Genomic DNA, 19,922 nt, shown 5'->3' on the forward strand with positions numbered 1-19,922 from the left:
ACACGTGTGAATGACCATCCTGCAAATGCACAGAGAGCAAAAACCTCAAAAATGTGACCCCTTTCCCGCCCGGGCTCACATCAGCACCCGTCGTGGATGCGTTTAGGCAGAGCATGTTTATGACACTTCAGGCAGGGACGCAATTGAAAACGCCGCCTACTGCGGCTACTCTGATCGGCTTCATAGCTGTTTCCTGCCCTCCACTACATGCACGTGCTAACCTCCCTCCCGCCTTGACGATCGAGACCCAAAGGGCCCGAGCTACGAGACGCGAGTTCTTGAGGTTGATGTTGGCGAAGAAAAACCCGCGCCATCTACTAATGTTAGTCCCATGTCCCTCTTTTGTTTTTGTTGTTGTTGTATCTCCACAGGAAAGATGAGAAGGAGTATGCACTGAAACAAATAGAAGGCACTGGAATATCGATGTCCGCCTGCAGGGAAATCGCTGTAAGTCCTAACCTTTTTTTTTTTTTTTTTTTGCATTAGCGTGTTTGTTCCCGAGGCCTTGGATCGCTGTTGCACGTTTTGTTTTGCAGAATATCCTACGCCGCTTTTCCTTCTGAGATCGAGATTGAGCGGATGAGCATATCAGACATGAGGGTCTGTGCGGAGCGAACTCGATCAAATAGATTGAAAGCCCCCGAGGACGCAAGTTCACATTGGAATGAACAAATGTTAGCATGAGCAGAGCGTGTTTGTCAGGCCTCAAGGATACAAGCAACAACGTGTTTGGAGTGGCACTGATGGTAAACAGAACTTTGTTAGTCTACAAAATAAAAAAGGAGGAGGGGGGGGGGGGGCTTTAACGACTCATCACGCGCTTCCTCTGCTGTAGCGTAGCGGAGTCGTGGATTAACTAGTTCGCGGGACACCTTTAGCGTCCTGTCGGAAAATTCTCCTCTCGAGTAAACTGTGAGATAGATGAGAAAGTCTGTCCGTCCATCCGGTCAAGGCAGGCAGATGACCCCCCCCCCCCACCATACACACACCTAGAGTCCTGGTTCTGCTCGAGGTTTTCCTCGCCACTGTCGCCACAGTGCTCGCTCATGGTGGGAGCTGTTGGGTCGATTTGTCGCTAAAACCTGACGTTGATGTTTTAAGATGTGAAAACGTTTGGTCATGTCGAACTCGATGCCATGTCGTCATGTCATCCACGTTGGGAAAATGGGGGGGGGGGGGTGCAACGTGAGGGTAAAAGTCAGCATGCCACTCAGCCAGCCAGTCCTCGACTGCAAATAGAGAAAGAATGTGGCCCCTTTGACAGGCTGAGGGGGCCTGTTATGTAAGAGTCTCCGGTTTCTAGTATAACTTGTCTGCCTGGGGGGGGGGGGGGTATATAGGCTATAGGCCATATGGTGCAAACACTGCCGCAGTGACACCGTGCAAACACTGCCGCAGTGACCTCGAGCTGCTACATTAACATTTGGTCCGTAGTTGTACATTCAACAGTGTCACAGTTCAAGCTGACTTTCTCGCTGCACAGAAAAGAGCAGAAAATAACCCAAATAACCCCCCCCCCCGAAAGAAACTCAATGGCGTGCCTCGGAAATGATCGGTAGTAATGTAAAGTACACACAGTTGGTAGTGCGTGGGCAGAGGTTCACCAAGACACTCGCATGAAAGCCTCCAGCTTCCCGAGTTCACCGGCTTCACGGCCAACCAGTAGGAAAAGGGGGGCAGAGGTCAGGGACACTGAAGACCACAGGCAAACCGGCTGACCACACATCAGCCCACGTGTGCAGCTGTCGCCTCTCGGTGTTTTCAGAATATGACATCAAATAAGATGTATAATACAGATATCTGGGACACACACAGTATCTGTATATTTGCACAGTTAGCTAGCTTGCCATTTAGGACATTGGGGGGGGGGGGAGCTAACATCCTCTCTTAAGATACAGTGGCAGAACAGATGAAGTACAGTGTAGTACTGCCTACATAACCTAACCTAACCTAATATATATTTATGTTATTTAAATTTTATTAATGGGTTTTAATGTAAAAAAAAAAGAAAGAAGAAAAGTAGTCCCAACAGATACAGCAGAGGTATTCCCAGGCCCGAGGTCGGTGTCCCGATAATCTAAGGCAGGCGTCATAAGTCGTCTTTTTGACCGCCTAAGCCGAGTCGAAGGAGAAAACCGGCTGCAAGCGTTGCCAGAAAGCGGATGAGGGTGAACTGACCTGCTTGTAAAGTATTTCCATTCGTTTATGAAGCTATTTACAGAAACAGCATACTTATAACTTATAAAACGCATTGCAGCTAGGGTTGGGGAGTCTCTCTACGCTGCATCTCTTTGTGTGCCGCTTTGCACAGAGTTATCACATGCTGTTGGCTGGGAAAAAAAAAAAAAAAAAAAGGGCCCAGCTGAATAATGCAATACAGGAAACGGCGAGGCCTTCATGTGGTTTCCGAGTAGTTCTTGTGTGTGTGGGTTTTTTTTTTTTTGGGTTTTTTTTTGTTGACCAAGTTAAGTGTTTTCACTGCCACGTTATTGGCTTAACAACGTGACCCGCCATGAAAAAAAACCAAAAACCCCCACAGAAGTCGACAGCTTTACGCAGCCACTGGCATGGAAACATCCGTTAGATCATTAGACATTTCTGGCTGTGTTCACTTTAGTTCGCGGGTCCCATGGCCTTTGTACGGGAATTTAAAGTGTGCAGGGTGGTAGTGCCCGAGAGAGAGACACGCCTGCTCGCTGAGGGCAGGCGTGTCCTTGCTCACCTGTCGGCCCAGTCAGGTACAGCGCCATGCGACTAGAGCCACGGCGATCACCCGACGAATCGATCGTCCCATCGAAAGAAAATGAGTCGCCAACTATCGATAAATCGTTTCGTTTCAGCCATTTTTCTAGCGAAAAAATGTCACGTGCCGGCTTCCGGCTTCTTAAATGCTGCTTTTTCCTAGAAGAGAAGAGTCTTTGGGGGTTTTTTTGGGCTGTTGGGTCGGACAAAAGACGGCAATTTGAAGGCGTCACTCTTGGAAACTGCGACGAGCGTTTTTTTCGCATTTTGATTTATTGATAATAATCGTTAGCTGCAGCCCGACATGCAACTCGAGGGACCACTTGTGATCTCCCCCCCCCCCACGCTCTCTATGCGAATAAACGCGCACATCATTTCCGTTTTGCAAGGACCAAAGACTTGTTTCTGGGGGCCGGGCCTGATTACTGTACAAAAACACAACTTTTATACCTTTATTCACGGATTAAAGTCGCTCTGATGCCTCGATTCTCTTTCCTGGTGGACAGATCGCTTTGCCCGCCGCTAAAGCTAAACGGCTAACTGAGCTGGTTATCTAACAGCAGCAGCAGTTGGCGGCTACTTTAAAAGCAAGTGAAGCTCTCTGTCAGTCAGGTCTCAATGCGTCCGGGGTGCGTTCACACCTGGTCTGAATGTAGTATGACCGGCCATGCGCAACCTGCCAGACAGAAGGCACCGGTCTCTATAATCTTTATTTTTTTTAAACAGGTTCTAGAAGATCTCCTGGACACATATCTTGGCAACAGCTGTTATAAACATAAAATGCTTCATATGCATTACAGCATTACGGGACGTTGGGACCAAGAAACAGCCCTGCATTAAAATAATACGACAGGTAGCTTCGGGGGAGGGGGGGGGGGGGGGGGGGGAGTGTCGTATCAGGTAGACAATGAAATAGGATCCAGGGAGTCCGGTTTGAGTTTGACAGTGCTGACCTTTGACCTTTGCATATTTTGCAGGGAGAGACGCGCCGGTGAATTTTTTTGCCGCACCCTCGCTGTGCGGGGGGTTTAGAGGGAAGATGCAACTCAGCTCTGTGGCTGAGGGCGGAACCCTGTCACACCCCACGTGCTGCTCCAGGGGGTCTTGCAGGCCTCCTGCTGCACACCGACTGTCCCAACATCCACCTGGGATGGAGCGCATCTCCGCGACTGTCACTGTCCCCTTTCTCGCCTTAGCCGCCTCGCGTCATGCAGCGCTGTGATGTCACGCCGCTGAGACACGTTGGGCCGCCTGACATCACTACCGATGGGGACGCCGCTCTCGCTGAATGAACAGCGCACCTCCTCGTTCGTCACGGTGGAACGGGCGAGTTCCAACAGGCTTGTGCAGTTAAGAGAGAGAGAGAACTGAGGTGCAGTCGTTTATTGTTCGTGGCCTCTCTCTCTCTCTCTCTCTCTCTCTCTGTCCTCACCGGCGGGTGTCGGGTTGCCTCGCCTGCTCATCAGTCTCTCCCCACTGGTCCTGGCAGCCACCTCTCTCGTCCAAACAGGGCGGAGCCCGGGGGTGAGTCACGGCCTTGGAGACTCGAGCCGCTGATGTTTGCCGCGTGGCATCGCCCTGTTCGACACGCAGGTGTACATTGAGCAATTGTGGGCTCAGAGCTCAGCTAAGAGAGCGGGGGGGGGGGGGGGGGTGGCGGCGTTGCAGAAGCCCGGTGGTCAAAGTGAAACCCGGGCGATTTGGTTCGTCTTTTCCAGCTTTGAGAGCAGCAGCCGTCCCTTTCTCCGGCAAAGCAGGCCTGTTTTTGTCCGCGGGGACGGGACGTGTTTTGCCACGCCGTTAGCAACATTCTTTTCCACAATAATCAAATCAGGGCCGTGACCGGTGTCCTCCCGGTGGCGAGCAGACAGAAGCATGTGCTTCATTTTCTTTTTTTTTTTAAAACAGTGAATGCTCACAAATAATCACAAATAATCGGTGTCATGTTACGATGGATCCGACAAAACAATTCTGGGAATATGAATTGTCTGGCCGAGGCTAGTGCAAAGGTTCTGTTCCGTGTGTGTGTGTGTGTGTGTGTGTGTGTGTGTTTGTCACGCTGCAGTGTCTTTGCTGTGTGTGATCCGGTTCAAGGGCGAACCAGACATGAGCCAATGCAAAGTGTTGTGGTGAGTCAGCATTGGTCGCCTGCTAATCTTTTCATTGGGTGTTCAGACCCCAAAAAACAAAAAAAACAACAACAACAACAACAGCACTGCAATAACAAAAAAATGCAAGTGTGTCCAAATGGGAAAAAGGGCTTTTGTCAGCGTAACTACATGCCTTCACACACACACACACACACACACACACACACACAACAACCGCTCCCTAATGAAAAGTCCCTAACTCCCCAAGAAGTGTTTTTTTATTTAGTTTTTTTTTTACATTTTTGGCATTTCCTTTTTTTTCTTCATTTTCTTAGTGATAGCTGGTGGAGAGAGACAGGAAAGGCAGCGGGGGGGGGGGGGGGGGGGGGGTCCCGGGCTGGAAACGAAACCGGCTGCTGTGGTAAGCCTTGATGCATGGTGCACGCTCTACCAGGCACCCCCCCAAGAAGTGCTTTTAACTCTAGTCGCTAAAACGTAATAAAAAGATGTAACATCAGTCCTTGTTTCTTGAGCCCGTCCTCTTCATCAAGTTTTGTAAAAAGTCCCATATTGTAGAAAGTGAGATCTCCTTGTTTGATTATAACGCAGGTCGTAAGGTTGTGATGTCACAACTATACACTCAGCCACGCCCCCCCCCCAGCAGGTCATCTGCTCCAGGCACAGCACCACCCACCAAGTACAGGGTCGCTCATCCACCCGCTCAGTCTGTCTGAGTTATTGCAGCACTCTGCTCAGAAACTACTCTTCAAGTGTTTGGAGGTTGTTCAGTTTGTCTAAAACGGCTTGTTTCAGACAGAGGGGGGGACCTGGGGGGGGGCTGCAGAAAGGGCCAGGAGAAGAGAAATGAGGACTTTTTTTGAACTGGGAATCATGCAAAGCTGCTCTAGCGGAGCCCCCGAATAAAAACATAGAGCTGGAAATGAGCATCACATGGGACCTTTAAACGTCTGATGTCCCGTATTTCCTGTCTGTATTTAACGGGGCTCGTTGGCGTTTAGCCGATCCCCGATCAGCTTAATGAGGTCAGCTCCAGTACTGATCCGAAGGGCTGCGCCAGTGCCTCCCTGTGTATTGATCCGTGAGGCTTATTAGATGCTACACACACGGTTTACAGTGCGAGGAGGGAGGCAGTCACCGCGGCGGTGCTAATCTCAGTCTGACCGCTGCCTTAGTTTTATTGGGTGAACCGAGAAGAAGACGAGTGCGGCGGTCTTGTCTTTTTCTTGTCTCATTTTCTAAGTTGACAGGATGTTGACCTCGTCACGGCAGGATGGTTTGCGGCTCGTCTTCGCTCTCTTGTCAATTAGGGCCTCCGAAACCGGTGCGAGTGTGCGTCCTTCCCACCGTTGTTTCCCAGCAGAGCAGAGCCTCGTCGTTCACTCGTCCCCTCGACATTACAACCGACCAGAAATGGGGGTTTTGCTTTAAAAGAAAGAAAAGAAAATCTTTCGACTTGCCCAGCTGAACAAAGAAGCCTTTGTGCCTCCCCGAAGCACCACCTCGCCTCGTTTAGCAAACTGTGCAGTTCAGCAACTGGCATGCCACATGCAGTGGAGCTGAGGCGGGAAGGGTGGGGAGAGCTTGGTTTGGCTGCAATGTCTTTTTGGTTTTTCGCAGCATAAAATGGCCAGGGTCTTTTTTCCCATGTCCATATTGACACCCCCCCCCCCTTTAGAATTGGAGATACGAACAGTAAATCGAGTCAGGTCACCTTTTATAGACGAGGTGATTTAAGGTTATCAGCCAGTCAAAACGTGCTTTCCAAATGACATGGAACGCAGTGTGAAAGCATGACTGATGTGAAGTGGTGACAGCTATTTTAAACAAGACCCCGGGGGAGGGGGGGCGTGTAAAGGCAGTCGTTTGAATAAAGATCCCAGATGTGTCGCTCTGTTCCGAGCAGAGCAGATAGCGTACGCTCTATTTCTATTTGCTTGTGTCGAGCTGAAAGTAAAAATAAAAATCACCTCCGATGAGGATCAGAAACAGACATAACTTCAAGTCTTCCGAAATATCGGAAATCAATATCCGAAGTAGGAGTAAACGAGGCGGGTTGAGCACCAAGACAAATGCAATGACTCCCCTTCACACGGAGGTCACCATTCAGCTTCACGAGGGCATCTCGCCAGGAGGCTTTTCTTTACTCGCACCCGCCCTGCTTTTTACCTCTGGACCGTCCAGGCACCCGCAGCTCAACGTGGGCCGGCAGGTGGCGTAACGCGGCCTGTGTTCAGCTCATGCTCGCGGGAAACTCGGGTCAGTCCTCTGCTGCGCTGGTCGCAGCGGGTGAGCTGAGCTGCGTGGGCTGAGCTCGTCAGGGTGGGAAGTCCGGTTGTCGGCCATAGTGTTTAGTTTGCGTAATGCTTTGTGAGTAATAGTCTGGTTTGTGCAGTCGGGAATTCGGTTTTGAATCATTTTAAACGGTATTACTATAATTATGTGGCCTTGGCTCACAGAGAGAGAATATCCGTCCAAACGGGTCGGAGTCCGGCTTTAGCGTTGAAGATGCGACTGCGTCGATACGTGGGCCGCTCGGATCGAGCAAATTGTGCCACAAACCGGTCGACGATCCCATTCTAAAGCTGCAGATCGGTCGACCGAAGCTTTCATGCTAATTCTGCAAAGTCGCTTTCTGAATTCAGGGGTCCTCCACCGGAGAACCTTCAGTGGTTTATGTTTCACATCTGCTCACATTCAGTTTGACCTTCGTGAGTTGGAACATTGTTCATGAATTTCATTATTCCCATGAAGTGAGTCTTGCTTCCCCCCCTCCCCCCCCCGTCCTGGCCCCACAATGGCCTTTGTTCGGGCTAAACGTCCCGACCTCGCAAATGTTCCCTTTCCTTCCCCCTTCCGCCGCGGCAGCGCGTGTGGGCGGATACAGTATGAGCCCCGGGGATTTTTGTTTGCCGACGCGAAGGTGATGAGTGCGCCGTCGGTGCTTGCGTGACACTGTACTAAAAGGTGCTTTCACCTCCATAAAATTACAGTCCTGCCTTGAGTCTCGGTCAAGTGTGCAAACAGGGACATGTTTCGGTTGTATTTGTAGACAGTGGAGGTTGAAAAGCTCCGACATGTGGTTGCTAGGGCTCAAACGAGCGCTGATGTCTTGCTTGTCAGTTAAATGGAGTTTTTCATCTCATTTCATTCGCTAAAGGCTCGTCTCGCAAAATCCCAAACGAAATCTGGTAAACCATACAGTTTATATGCACGAGTAAATGTGCTACAGCTGTCGTTGCAGTGAAATAAGTGTAAACTACAGACAGTGTGTGTGTGTTTTTCTGATGCATCGTTGCGCTAGGCTCCGCCGGATCCTGCGCGAAACCAAAACCGTCCCAGAAGCTGCAGCTCACGGCCCATCAGAGACGCCGCCTAGTCAGCAGTGTTTGTCTGTAAATAACACCGAATGGCTGCTGCATGAGAAAGAGAGAGAGAGAGAGAGAGCCATCAATCAGTCCTCAGGAACAGGATCATCCTGGGCAGAGCTGTAACCTACGCAGGGGTTGTTTCTCCGAGCTGGAATCCACTTGGAACCACTGTTCATTTTGGCACCTGATTTTAATTGGCTCAAGTATTAGTGATCATTAATGCAATAATATTCCTCCAGTGAACATGTAGAGGCAAATTCAGTTGATTGAGAGCCTACACGTGCCTGGCAACTCTTAATAATGTCGCGTTAACGCTGGCTTCCTGCAGGTTTCAGTCGGCTCCGACCCTTGACTGAGAGCCGTCTCTGCTGGACGTCTTCTTTCTGATCCCAGGTGCAGGCTAAGCCTGAATTCCAGGAACCGCCCACAAGTGTTACGTGATGGTCGGTGACCTGAAAAACACATCTCGGGTCTCGAGTAGCCTCTTCGAGGACGGACTGGCAGCCCCCGAGAGTCTGGCTTCGCTTGTATGCGAATGTTTGGAGCCCGTCCAGCGAGCGCTTGCTCTCCGAGGCCTTTACAAAAACATGACCTATTTTACTCAGAAAGGGGGACAATCAGCCTGTTCTGCTGTCCATGCCTCTTCTTTCTCACACCCAAGCGGCAATTTTAAACACATCGATCAGTATTTTTTCATGCTCTGTGGGTGTTCTTGTCGTAAGCGGTATGCAGTTTTGGTCAGGCTCCTTGCCTTATTGATGATCGGCATCTTTTTGCAGCAGAAACGACATTCGGCAGTCTGGTCACAGCATCCCCCCCCCCCCCCCCCCCCCCACACACACACATGTTGAACAATGGCCTGAATGGCCTTTGCCTTTGCGCATTAACAGTGTGAGTGAAGTGACTCACTAGATTTTCTGCACATGGAAAAGTTTCACCCGGCTTTCTGCGGCTGAGGCTGGATTACAGATGTGTGATTATGGCCTGCAGTGGCCCTTTCCCAGGTCTTCTTGTTTTATGTTATTACACCAACAGCTTGCAAACATTAACACTGCAAGTCCTGTGAATGCATCCATTCCCAGCCGAGATAAGTGTATCATCTGCGCCCGTGCTTGTTGTTTGTAACGCCGGCCACTTCTTTACCCCTACCGTGCCCACATGCGCCAACATACCCTAGATGAGAAAGAACGATTGTGGTTTTGTTACCCACATGTAGCCGTGGCAACAACAAACACGCTGGGCCGGCTGGCAGGCCTGTCTGTGCGATGTTAGACAGCTGCCAGCTTCCAATCAAGTATCACTGTCACAGACGTCACGCGCTGAACTCCGTCGCAATCGCGGTTTTCATGTACATCCAGCGTTACGTGGTTTGCGTCCTCGAGGCGGTAACAAACACGCTGAGGGCACTCTCCTCCTCGTCAAACATTTGCATAGCCCATGTTGTTTACCTGTTTACCATGTTTTACATGCTCATTTACTTACCAGCAGTCTTACTCTTTTCCCTTCTGCTTTGCTTGACTTGGTCATGGAAAACGTGCCTTGCTTCACAACTTCATACCGCCGGGGGGCTGAGGGTCCTTGTCTATTTCAAGGTTTCACTCATTGCTCGCACTGGGGCAGGAGGTGGCCGTGGTGTTGAATGGGCAGTAGGGCATTATGGATTAATCTGCCAATTATTGTCACGATTAAACGAATGAATCATTTAGTCTGTAAAATGTCCAAAAAAAAGTGAAAAATGCTCGTCAGAAGTGACGCCTTCAGATCGCTTCTTTTGTCCAACCCAACAGTCCAAAACCCCAAAGACTCTGTCATTACTGTCATTAACAAAGAAACGCAGCAAGTCCTCACATTTAAGAAGCCGGAGCCGGCGAATGACTGAAACGATTATCAAAATGGTCTGCAAGTCGTTTTCTCTCTCTGTTGAAAAGTCGATGAATCGAGTAATCGTTGCACCTCTAATGGGTAGTGGACATGTATGTGTGTCCTCGTGCGTGTGCTAAAGGACAAACACATTTCCCGGTATTTATACAGCACCCAGGCCTGCTTTATAATCAAACAAGACACGAAGATCTCGCTCTCTGCTACACAGGACTTTGTAACCGGAGTGAGACGGATGGATCCGTTCGTTAACCGACCGGTCAGGTGCGTGTTTGGAGTGAACCGGCGACAGCAGTCGAGCGTGCAGTGAGTGGGTTAAACATGGGTGTCCGTGATCCCACATCGAGCGCCGGGTCCGTTGAGTGGAAGTGATGCTCGGGCCGCGTCGAGTCAGTGATCACATGAGGTCTCGGTGGGTCAGTCTCGGCCGGCGCGCAGCCCGTAGGGTTGGAAGTGGTGCCACAGAGCCAGGGGGGGGGGTGTGTGCAGGCCCTAAGCCCGGGGCTCATTACCACAATGCCCCATTATAGCCCATGGATTAAGGTTGTGATTAAACCCAAACCTCGTTTCCCCACCCAGAGGCCAAATCAAACAGCCAGCACACAATCCCTGCATTATTCCCCTCGGTTTGTCCCTGCCTCTGTCTTTTTTCTTTTTCTTTTTTTTTCTCGGGAATCCTGTGGGATTTCCACAGGATGGGAGTCAACTTCGCTATTCATCACGTGACCGGGACGGGACAGGACAAGAAGTTAACGCCAATCGTAACAATATATAGAAATGGGCAGTTCTAATATGAATAAAGGCCTTTTGCTTTATTTTGAGCATAATGCCAGTCCTTCTGTTGTCCTTTTTTTTCCCGTTCCTAAGAGTCGAGAGCGACGGTGTTTGCGGAACGCGAACATCAACTCAAAATCATTGCACTGACTGACCTAGCTGTCGTCGGCCACGTTGCTATCCACAGTGACGAGTTCACTTTGGGGATTCGTTCCTGTCTGACGTGTTTGCCCTTTTTGTTTAGGAAACGATACCTCGCCACCATTCGATTTTCATGATGACACAAAAAGCATTTCGGGAACAACTCTAAAGGCATCAGTATGCTCTACTTTCAGACGCTTGGGCCGCTTGAAGCAAGCTGAGACCTTTAGGTTGATCCCCGGACCTTTCCTTTCTCGTGCCTTCACCCGATCAACACTTCGGCTTATGACCAAATACCTGCAAAACGAATGGCATTCCTTTGTGTTTAGCGCTCATTAGCGAACGTTAACACACTAACATGTTAAACTAAGATGGTGAACGTGGTAAACAAACAAACTGCGGAACATCAACATGCTGTATGTTTGTGCGCAGACCGGACTGTTGTCGAGATAACTTTAGCAAAGTCCGAGTCAATTACAAGACCTCACCCAGATGGCGTGGAAATAAGACTGGAACAGAAAGGGATTGTTTATAGAGCACATTTCTCGATGCTCAAGATGCTTTGCATGATAAATTAGGGAAGGAATACCGGTACAGTCCTGTTTGTGAGTGTGTAAAGAGAGCAGCTCTACCACGTAACGCAGGATTTGTGTCAATGGATTCTGAAATTAGAGCCTTTCCCTGTGAGCAGCTGACCTGGTTCCGAGACCACGAGGCATTTGCACGGCTTTCGTTACCCCCCCTGAGCGTACGAGGATCACCAAGCTGCAGGTTGCACATGGGTCTTCGATAGGCCAAAACCACTCCTGGCAGGCTTGCGTTCCCACTCTTCGAGTGCATTTTTGCGGCGTTGTCGTTCAGTCTCCGTCTGCCTTACTTTTTACTAAGCAATTAGGATGTTGTTCTGCGATGTAACACTTTTGGACTCGAGCAAACGTGGAGCCAAGCGCGTGGAAGTCGCGACAGGCAGCGCAGACATTTGCGAATATGGCACTGTTCTCTGCGTCTCACTGTAGGTGAAGTACAGTAAGAGTCACGACAGCTTGTACAAATGAATAATTCAGTCAGTGGGTGGGGGGGGGGGGTTTCACTGTAGATTGTTTCAGTTTTGTCTCCCTCCCTCCCTCCCTCCCGACATGGGAGGCCTGTCTAAAGGGCATGGGTGGGCAGGTGTTATCCAGGATGGAAGTCCTCCATCATGCAGCCGTCTCACTTGCTGACTTCCAGTAGGCCTTTCAGCTCGCTGAGAAATGAAAGGACAACGCTGGAAGTTTTAAATCATTTTTAAATTGGGACACCTGTTTGCCGCGTTATTGTGACTGCAATAACTTGCTGTTCCCATTGCTGGTCACATTGTTCTGTGAGAGAGCTCTCGCATGTGTGTTCACTGATGTTATATAATGATCAATAAATATATATCCTTCTATACAAATATATAATAATCAGTCTTATATTTCATTTCACTAATTCCTTAGTATGTCGGCATAGCATTTCATAGTATAGCTCGTTAGTGTAGCGCCTTAGCATGATTTGTTAGCATTAAGTACAGCTGACAAAATTTCTGTCATTAGCTTTTGGGGTAAGATGCTAATTATCAAATTTGATACATCACAGGTTTTTCAAACACACTGGGGAAGAGTCCTACTGCGCGAGGTGAAAGGGGACAGGTGCATGCTGGGAGGTCGGCTACCGCAGTTTGACCCACCGACTGCGGCGGACCCAGCCGACGGAGGCCATCAAGTGCCAAATTAGTGCCCAGAGCATCATGGGAACTGTAGTTCCAAAAACTAGATGAAAAATTTATGGGACAACCACAGTGATAGTATTCGTCCTCTGGGGACAATGAATGTATTATGCAGTAACCAACAATACAGTGTTTTACTGACACCAAATGAGACATGAAGTCGTTTTTTTTTGGATGTCTCATTTTAGATATGAATTACTCATGTAATGTGTATCCATGCTGCAAATGAGTTCATTCACAACACCCTGAGGGGTTTCCCATAAGAGCCTCCAAACGGCATGTACTTCATTACCCGCCTCATCATTCCAAGGGAATGCACTTGATTCCCCTGGGTGCGTGTCTCTGCGCCTTGTGCATGTGTACAATTTTATTTTCCCCCTCATGTCTTTGCACAACAGATAAAGAAATATTTTCGTGTTGGGAGAGCCGCGGGGTGGATTTTGTCATTATATAATCCCGCAAATTCAACATTAACCGTGACTTCGGCCGCCATTTCTGGGTCACCACACCGAAGGAATTTGCACTTTGTTCCGTCTTACTATTTTCCAAAATGTTGCAACAGTAGGCTTTCTTTCATGAGAGCGCTCTCCGTCGGCTCCGTCGGTGCTCCCACCGGTCTGGGGTTTGTTCATTATGTCAACATCACATGAGCGCAGCTTTCAAGAAAACATGTTTGCCGCGCTCACACGCACAACTGGCATTAAATTAAAGTGCCGTCACATGCCCCGACGTGTTTGAAAATGACCCCCTTCCCGAATTATCCGCACATTTCTGTTGTGTCTTTCAGCTGTTACGAGAGCTGAAACACCCGAATGTGATCGCCCTGCAGAAAGTGTTCCTGTCCCACAGTGACAGAAAGGTTTGGCTCCTCTTCGACTACGCCGAACATGACCTTTGGGTGAGTCTCTCTGCGCCATTGCTGCATGCGACAGTACATGTGTGTACACGGTGTAACCTATATGCTAAATATAGTGTTTTTCCTTCACTACAACTGGTAGAAAACTTGATGGCCCTTGTACAGAAAAGGTGTCCTGATTTTTTTTTTTTTGCAATATGTACGATCTAAAGGGTTAAAGGGTTACGATGTCGGATGTTCATATTAAACGTTGTTTCAAATAATGAGGTAAACGTATATGTCAGACAAGGTTACGCAATAAAATGGCCGAGTGTGCCGGGTGATGCGGAGAAGCAGTCCCCCCCCCGTGAAATGTTGCAGCCACGCCGTCAGAACTGACAAGATATGCTTCACTCCGCCTCTCTCCGCCTCGTAGCACATCATCAAGTTCCACCGCGCCTCCAAGGCCAACAAGAAGCCCATGCAGCTGCCCCGAGGGATGGTGAAGTCTCTCCTGTATCAGATTCTGGATGGGATCCATTACCTCCATGCCAACTGGGTGCTCCACAGGGATCTGGTGAGCAGCTATATTAGCTTCACTGCTCCAGTTTCCCTTCTGAGACACACACACACACACACACACACACACACACACACACCAGCTCCGGCACACGCTCAGATCTCGGATGCTGTTTTCCAAAAGGCGACAGCATTGATGTCACAGCAACCGGTGTTTACCCCAGGAGAGGTAGAGGCAAGCCATGTGTGGCATCATCACACATGTCCAGGCGTCAAAACCAAAATACAACCAGGCCACCAATAGCAAACCTGACAAAAAAAAACATAATGCTAAGCTTTGTGGGTGCGGATACATTCCAAGTTTTATGAGGTAGAATAAACACAGAATTTATCGGGATTAAAAAGGGATAACATTGGAGAAGTGTGTTATTTCAGCGCAGGTGCTGTTATGTCTCCGTGTGGTGTGTTATTATGACTGCCGGGGGGGGGGGGTTTTGATTGTAACGCCGGAGGAGCAGAACGCCCTGCACTCACGAATGCCGCCTGACTCCCCTGTCTGCCCTTTAACCTGGCGACTGACGCTCTGGCGGCTCCTGTGAGATTCTCTCCGCCGCCGCTTTCCCACACTGCTTCGGTTCGAGGGAGGCTTTTCAGAGTCAGGCCGGGGGGCCACAAACACAGGGCTCCTTCATTGTGCGTCTCTGCTGGGACGGCCGAGCGGCTAGGGGTCCGGGCAAGATCGTCGCGCGCTCCCCAGGAAAGTGCGTCCATTTCGCGACCAAACGAAGTGTTGCGTTACCTTTGATCACCGCAGTCTTGGGGGTGGCTAAGCTAGTTGGAATTTGGTCAATGTTATCAATGTAATATCCTCTGCTAATGGCGTCAGGTGGCATCATAAAGGCCATGTTTGGAAGTGTAACCAGGTGAAGCTACCGGCTTGCTACCCGCCCCCTTTTGTATTTAGTCTTTTAAAATAAACTGGACCGGGTCTGAATCCAACGACCAATCAGGGGGTTCTTTTGATCCCTCTCTTCCGACCGTTCTGATTCACAGTCCACAAATCCAGAGGGTGGAACCTTCTGCAGAAGTGGATGTGATTGGCCCAGTTACGCGCTAGCTAACCCCCGATCGGTTGTTGGATTCAGACCTGGTCCAGTTTTTTTTTTTTTTTTAAAAGACTAAATATTTCAACCAAAATTATAACTTAATAATATTGTCTACTGTAGCTTTAAGTAAGATAATAAAAAGCAGTTTCATTGTTTTCTGGTTTAGGGTGGGGGGGGGGAATGCAATTAACCGGACACACCGGATTACGCGGCAAAAAAGTTTAATTTGATTATCGCCGCCGCTGCTTTGGCGTCAGGGTGATTCCCGGATAACGCTCATCGGAGGAAATGAATGACTGAGATTACGCAGTCTGAGTGGTGGTGGATTTCTCTGAACGCACCTCTTAAGTGGATGGTTCAGAAGTCAGAGGCCAGGAGTCAGTCCAGGCGTCTATCTATGGACAGAGCTCCGTCTCCTTTGAATCCGGTCGCTCCGCTCTTCTTGCGTAATCCCGGGCGGGTCCTCGATGGCCACGTGGCGGCTGGACATCACATTATGTAAACCTGCAGGGGATCAGGGCTCGGTCTTTCCTCTCTCTCTCTCTCTCTCTCTCTGGTGATTTGGAACAATCCACTGATCCGCCATTAAAAGGTCTGTCTCTTTGCCAAGCGTCGCTTTTATCAATCAGTGAACGCGCTGGCTGAAAACGGGCTTTTCAGGGATGCAGTCCGTTTCAGATGGCTCGCAGTCGAGTCGCCAGCGGAATGCTTAGGGTCGGACACTCCTGTAAGTCCTGTTGCGCGAGTTAATCTCAAACTACTTTCACGGGCTTATTCGGGACTCCGGACTAATGTTTTACATTGGTTGCACTGGTCCAAGTAATTCTTTCACTCTGCTGATGTTAGCTGGCAGACCTTTTAGGCTCAACCAGCTTTTATCTGTCCTATACCGGGTTCAGCATGAGCGGTCCATGTTCCGTGCGCGGCTCCATCTCATGATCCTTCGCACCGGCGTTTCAGAACTACATCTGGTGTAGCCTCGGAGCTTAAAAGGGATCAAAAGATTGGACTTGACCTCAGACTCCTTCAGGTCTATTTAAACTGCCTGAACGATTGTGCTTCCATAACAACAGCATGGAAATAGTCCGACGACTCATTTTCTTTTTGATCGAATAATCGATGAATTCGAGTTTTTGCTGTCTTGCATCTAATATCTACATGTAATTTGGGAGACGTCCAGGTGGCCGGCTTGGCCTAGGACCATTGCAAGCGTCAGTGTCTTACAGTGTGTTCGTCTCACAAGTGCTACTGTAGCTTCTAACTGAATCGCTGTACTTTGGAGTTAAAACAGGGTATTTGCTTGAAAAGCCTTAGAAGGTCCTAGAAGGCAACAGGTCTAAGCAACAAGATATGGACATATTAGGTATTATTTGGTCAGCGGATCGGTCTTAGATATTGCAAGGAGGAATAGTGAACTGTCGGCTGAAGAGCTGCAGACGGGGTGGGGGTGAAGGTTGGGGGGGGGGGGGGGGGCAGTCTCCTCTACAACAACATGCATTCTCCCACAGGAGCTGTGCGGGGTTGTTTTGCTCCCTGAAGGTCACACCACTCTTATCTGCGCGCCAACTCTTCCGGCCCTTTTCTAACTATTTTCATTGCGGAATAATTCTCCATTGTCGGGCCTCTGTGCGGCCCGGCGCTGATGTATTGCAGTGCGGTGCCATTATTTTGCTGTCTCATTGCCAGGGCTTCCTGCCATTGTGGGCCGAAAGAGCTCCAGAAATCCTTCCCACTCTACAACTGCTCGTTTTTTTATTTTTTATTTTTTTTTTTGTTTTGGGTTCTTGTTATCATCTTCGTGCAGGTGCCTGGCTCTTATGTCGGTTCTCTCCGTGGGTGTGAGTGGGAAAAAAACAACCAAAACAACCGCAAATCAAAAATGCCCACTCGTGGTGAGCGCGTTGCTGCTCAACGGGGAAAATGCGGACCAAGGCTTGTTGTTGCTTTCAAACGCTACGAGTCGCCCAGTTGTGTGTGTGTGTGTGTGTGTGTGTGTGTGTGTGTGTGTCATCTGCTGCTGTCTGTTCGGTGCTCCCACCAGCACGTCGTTTCTCGGCTCCAGCACTTCTGGCTGTTACATAACTGCGTCCTCTGTGCTGGTTGTGCAGCATGCTTGCGCCGTCCCTGCGCCGTAGGTATCAGGCATGTGCTTTGCATTGCACCACTGCATAGCTCCCATCCCCCACTTGTCCTGCCACTCCTCTTCCCCTGGTCTACAACCCCCCCCACCCCACCACCACCACTTCTACGCCCCCACGAGGGTTATGTAACAGCCTCGAGCTAGTGCCAAGCCCACCGCCCTGCATGGCTTAGCTGAGTCAAGATGCTGACTTAGCAGCTCCGCAGGCCAAAGCAAAAGGCATCTCAGCGGACTGTACCAACAATCTCTTCCAGGAGGGGGGGGGGGGGGGCATTACTGAAGGTGATCAGTTGTTGCAGCAATGTACAATGTACCATACTGTATACGTACAGTACTGTATGCCTGGCTGTCCCACACACAGCCAGACTGCACAGTCAACAGTTGTGGGGGGGGGGGTCAGATACTGTAAATGACTACTCGCTTGAGTTTTTAACCTTCATATATGCACATGCACGGAATGTAGCTGCGGCATTGCTGCTCGATGCATCGGTGCAGTTTGGGATGTTTAGAGCGGCGCATTTTCATTATTACTACTATTATGCTCTTTAGGCCTTGCTGCATTGTTATTTATTCATTTCATATGTACGCATATGCAATTTATTGCCAAGTACAGTGACTGCCTTAAGTCTCGACAGTAATAACTGCATGTAAGAGAAACAACTGAGGCTGTGTGTGTGTATCCTTAGTTAATACATTTTCAAAAAGTGCTGCATGCAAGTTCGTTGCGTGCGCACGAACTGTGGCCGTCAGAAAGGTCGTCACGACGAAAACGAGAGCTGACGAAACGAAGGCCGGCGACAACAAGAGCGACTGAACCAGCGAGGGTTTAAAAACAGTTCGTAAAAAAAAAACATAGTTCGCCCCCTGGTGGCTGGCCCGCAGTAAAGGTCATAAGCCCCGCCCCCTCCATGTTAGCGGATGGGACTTCAAATAAAAAAAATTTCCCCAAAGATGGTTTCTGTCATTTTAGGTAGCTCATTTTTACCGTGGGAGGAAGTGGAGACGCGTCGGCCATCTTTACGTACAGCCTGTGGTTAAAAAAAAAAAAACGCAGCTAAAATAAACTGAGCCTTCAATGTTTCAATGTTTCAGTATAGTTTTTTTTCAGTGCCCTAGAAAAGAGCTGCGGATGCTTTTAAACCACAGCGCCGCAAGTCAACGTGATCTTTTAGACCAGGTTCAGTGTGTGTTTGTGTGTGCAAGAGTCAAGTCAACTGTTTCAGCCGCAGACCTCCACGTAAGATGCTGTGTGTTATTTTTTTTATTTTTTTTTACAGTACACATTCCAAGAAAGTAGCTTTTCGGACAAAGTGCACCGCTGCCTTAATAGTGCCGAGGCAGGCCTTCATTATGCCGACACTTGGACTGGACTCTGGTTGTTAATGGCCCTGTTGTGGCTGTGACCTTTCGGTTTTTAAGGACAGCCTGTTTATCAACTCGCCCATTCTGTTGTGTAAGTGCGCCTCTGGCTCCTGAACTGGCCTAGTTGTTGTTGTTTTTTTGTTGTTGTTGTTGTTGTTTTTTTGAGACAAAGATGGAGATGGTTTTGTAAAAGGGGGGCATGTCCCGGAGGATGGAGTTTACTGGTTCTACATTTGGGATGGAGGCCGAAACGAACCGACAGCAGGCGGATTGATTTCACGCGACGGGTTCGAGAGGAAATCTCAATGTTTGGGGTGTGAAACGCAATTTGGCGCGTGTTTCAGAATAACGCCGCGCTGCATTCCCGGCGCAACGACGGCAATACTTGGCCGCATTGAATGTCACTGCCCTCCAGCTGTAGGTCCACTTGAACTCCCGTCCCTCAGCGGCTACGTTGCATGCTTACTTTGCATTGTGAAGAGGCACTGGACCTTCGAGAGGTAATAACCCAAATGAATGTGTTCAGGCTGGCTCATTAATTCGGTCCCGGGCCTGTTTTAGGCTCTTTCAGAGGGGCCGGCGGGCCTGAACTCCTCCGGCCTTTTTTTGAGAGACTCCATTGTCTTTGTGTTCGCCGGCCCGGTCGCCGCCGCCGCGCGTTGTGGGCGTGAATAATAGGGCCTCGTTATTAGTTCCTATAGCAACAGGACGAGTTTGCCAAGCGGATCTGAGTCCGTCGAGCCGAAATGTCATCCTCATGTAAATGTAATGTAAAGAGACCCTCTCATTAAATGTGCAGCAGTGTGATGTCACTGGGTAATTCAGTGAATAACAGTACTTACCCATAATTACATGCAGGAAGTATAATTGCTGGTGTGAATAGCAGTTAGTAAGAAATGAGTCCTTAATGTGTCTGTGTCCATGTTGGCCTCTCTGTGACCCCCCCCCCCGTGGTGACTGTCAACTCGACTTCCTTTGTGCTGCTCACTTCTATCCCAATAAAAAAAAACACACAAATAACAGCATTCTGTGGTGTTTAAAGCTACACTAATCGTTATTCTTTTTATCATACTACGGATAAAATGTGCAACATGAAAAGTGGCGACACCCCCCCACCCCCCACAGAAAAAGATCATCTGACTCTGTGGGCCTATTTGGAGCGCTTTAGCCTCTTTTAGCTGGCTGTTTTACTGCAGACCTGG

At 49.2% G+C, this 19,922-nt stretch overlaps 1 protein-coding gene across 2 annotated transcripts in view; it reads left to right on the plus strand.

Annotated features, from left to right (window-relative positions):
* Positions 1 to 19,922, plus strand: part of cdk19 (cyclin dependent kinase 19) — a 34,882-nt gene that overhangs the window by 3,202 nt on the left and 11,758 nt on the right. For both annotated transcript variants that reach the window (XM_070925793.1, XM_070925794.1), the window contains exons 2-4: positions 372 to 447; positions 13,546 to 13,656; positions 14,030 to 14,170. In XM_070925793.1, coding sequence (XP_070781894.1) covers positions 372 to 447; positions 13,546 to 13,656; positions 14,030 to 14,170 — 328 coding nt within the window. The remainder of the gene's footprint in view (positions 1 to 371; positions 448 to 13,545; positions 13,657 to 14,029; positions 14,171 to 19,922) is intronic.

Source organism: Enoplosus armatus, chromosome 19 (assembly GCF_043641665.1).
Source record: "Enoplosus armatus isolate fEnoArm2 chromosome 19, fEnoArm2.hap1, whole genome shotgun sequence".
Taxonomy (NCBI): Eukaryota; Metazoa; Chordata; class Actinopteri; order Centrarchiformes; family Enoplosidae; genus Enoplosus; species Enoplosus armatus.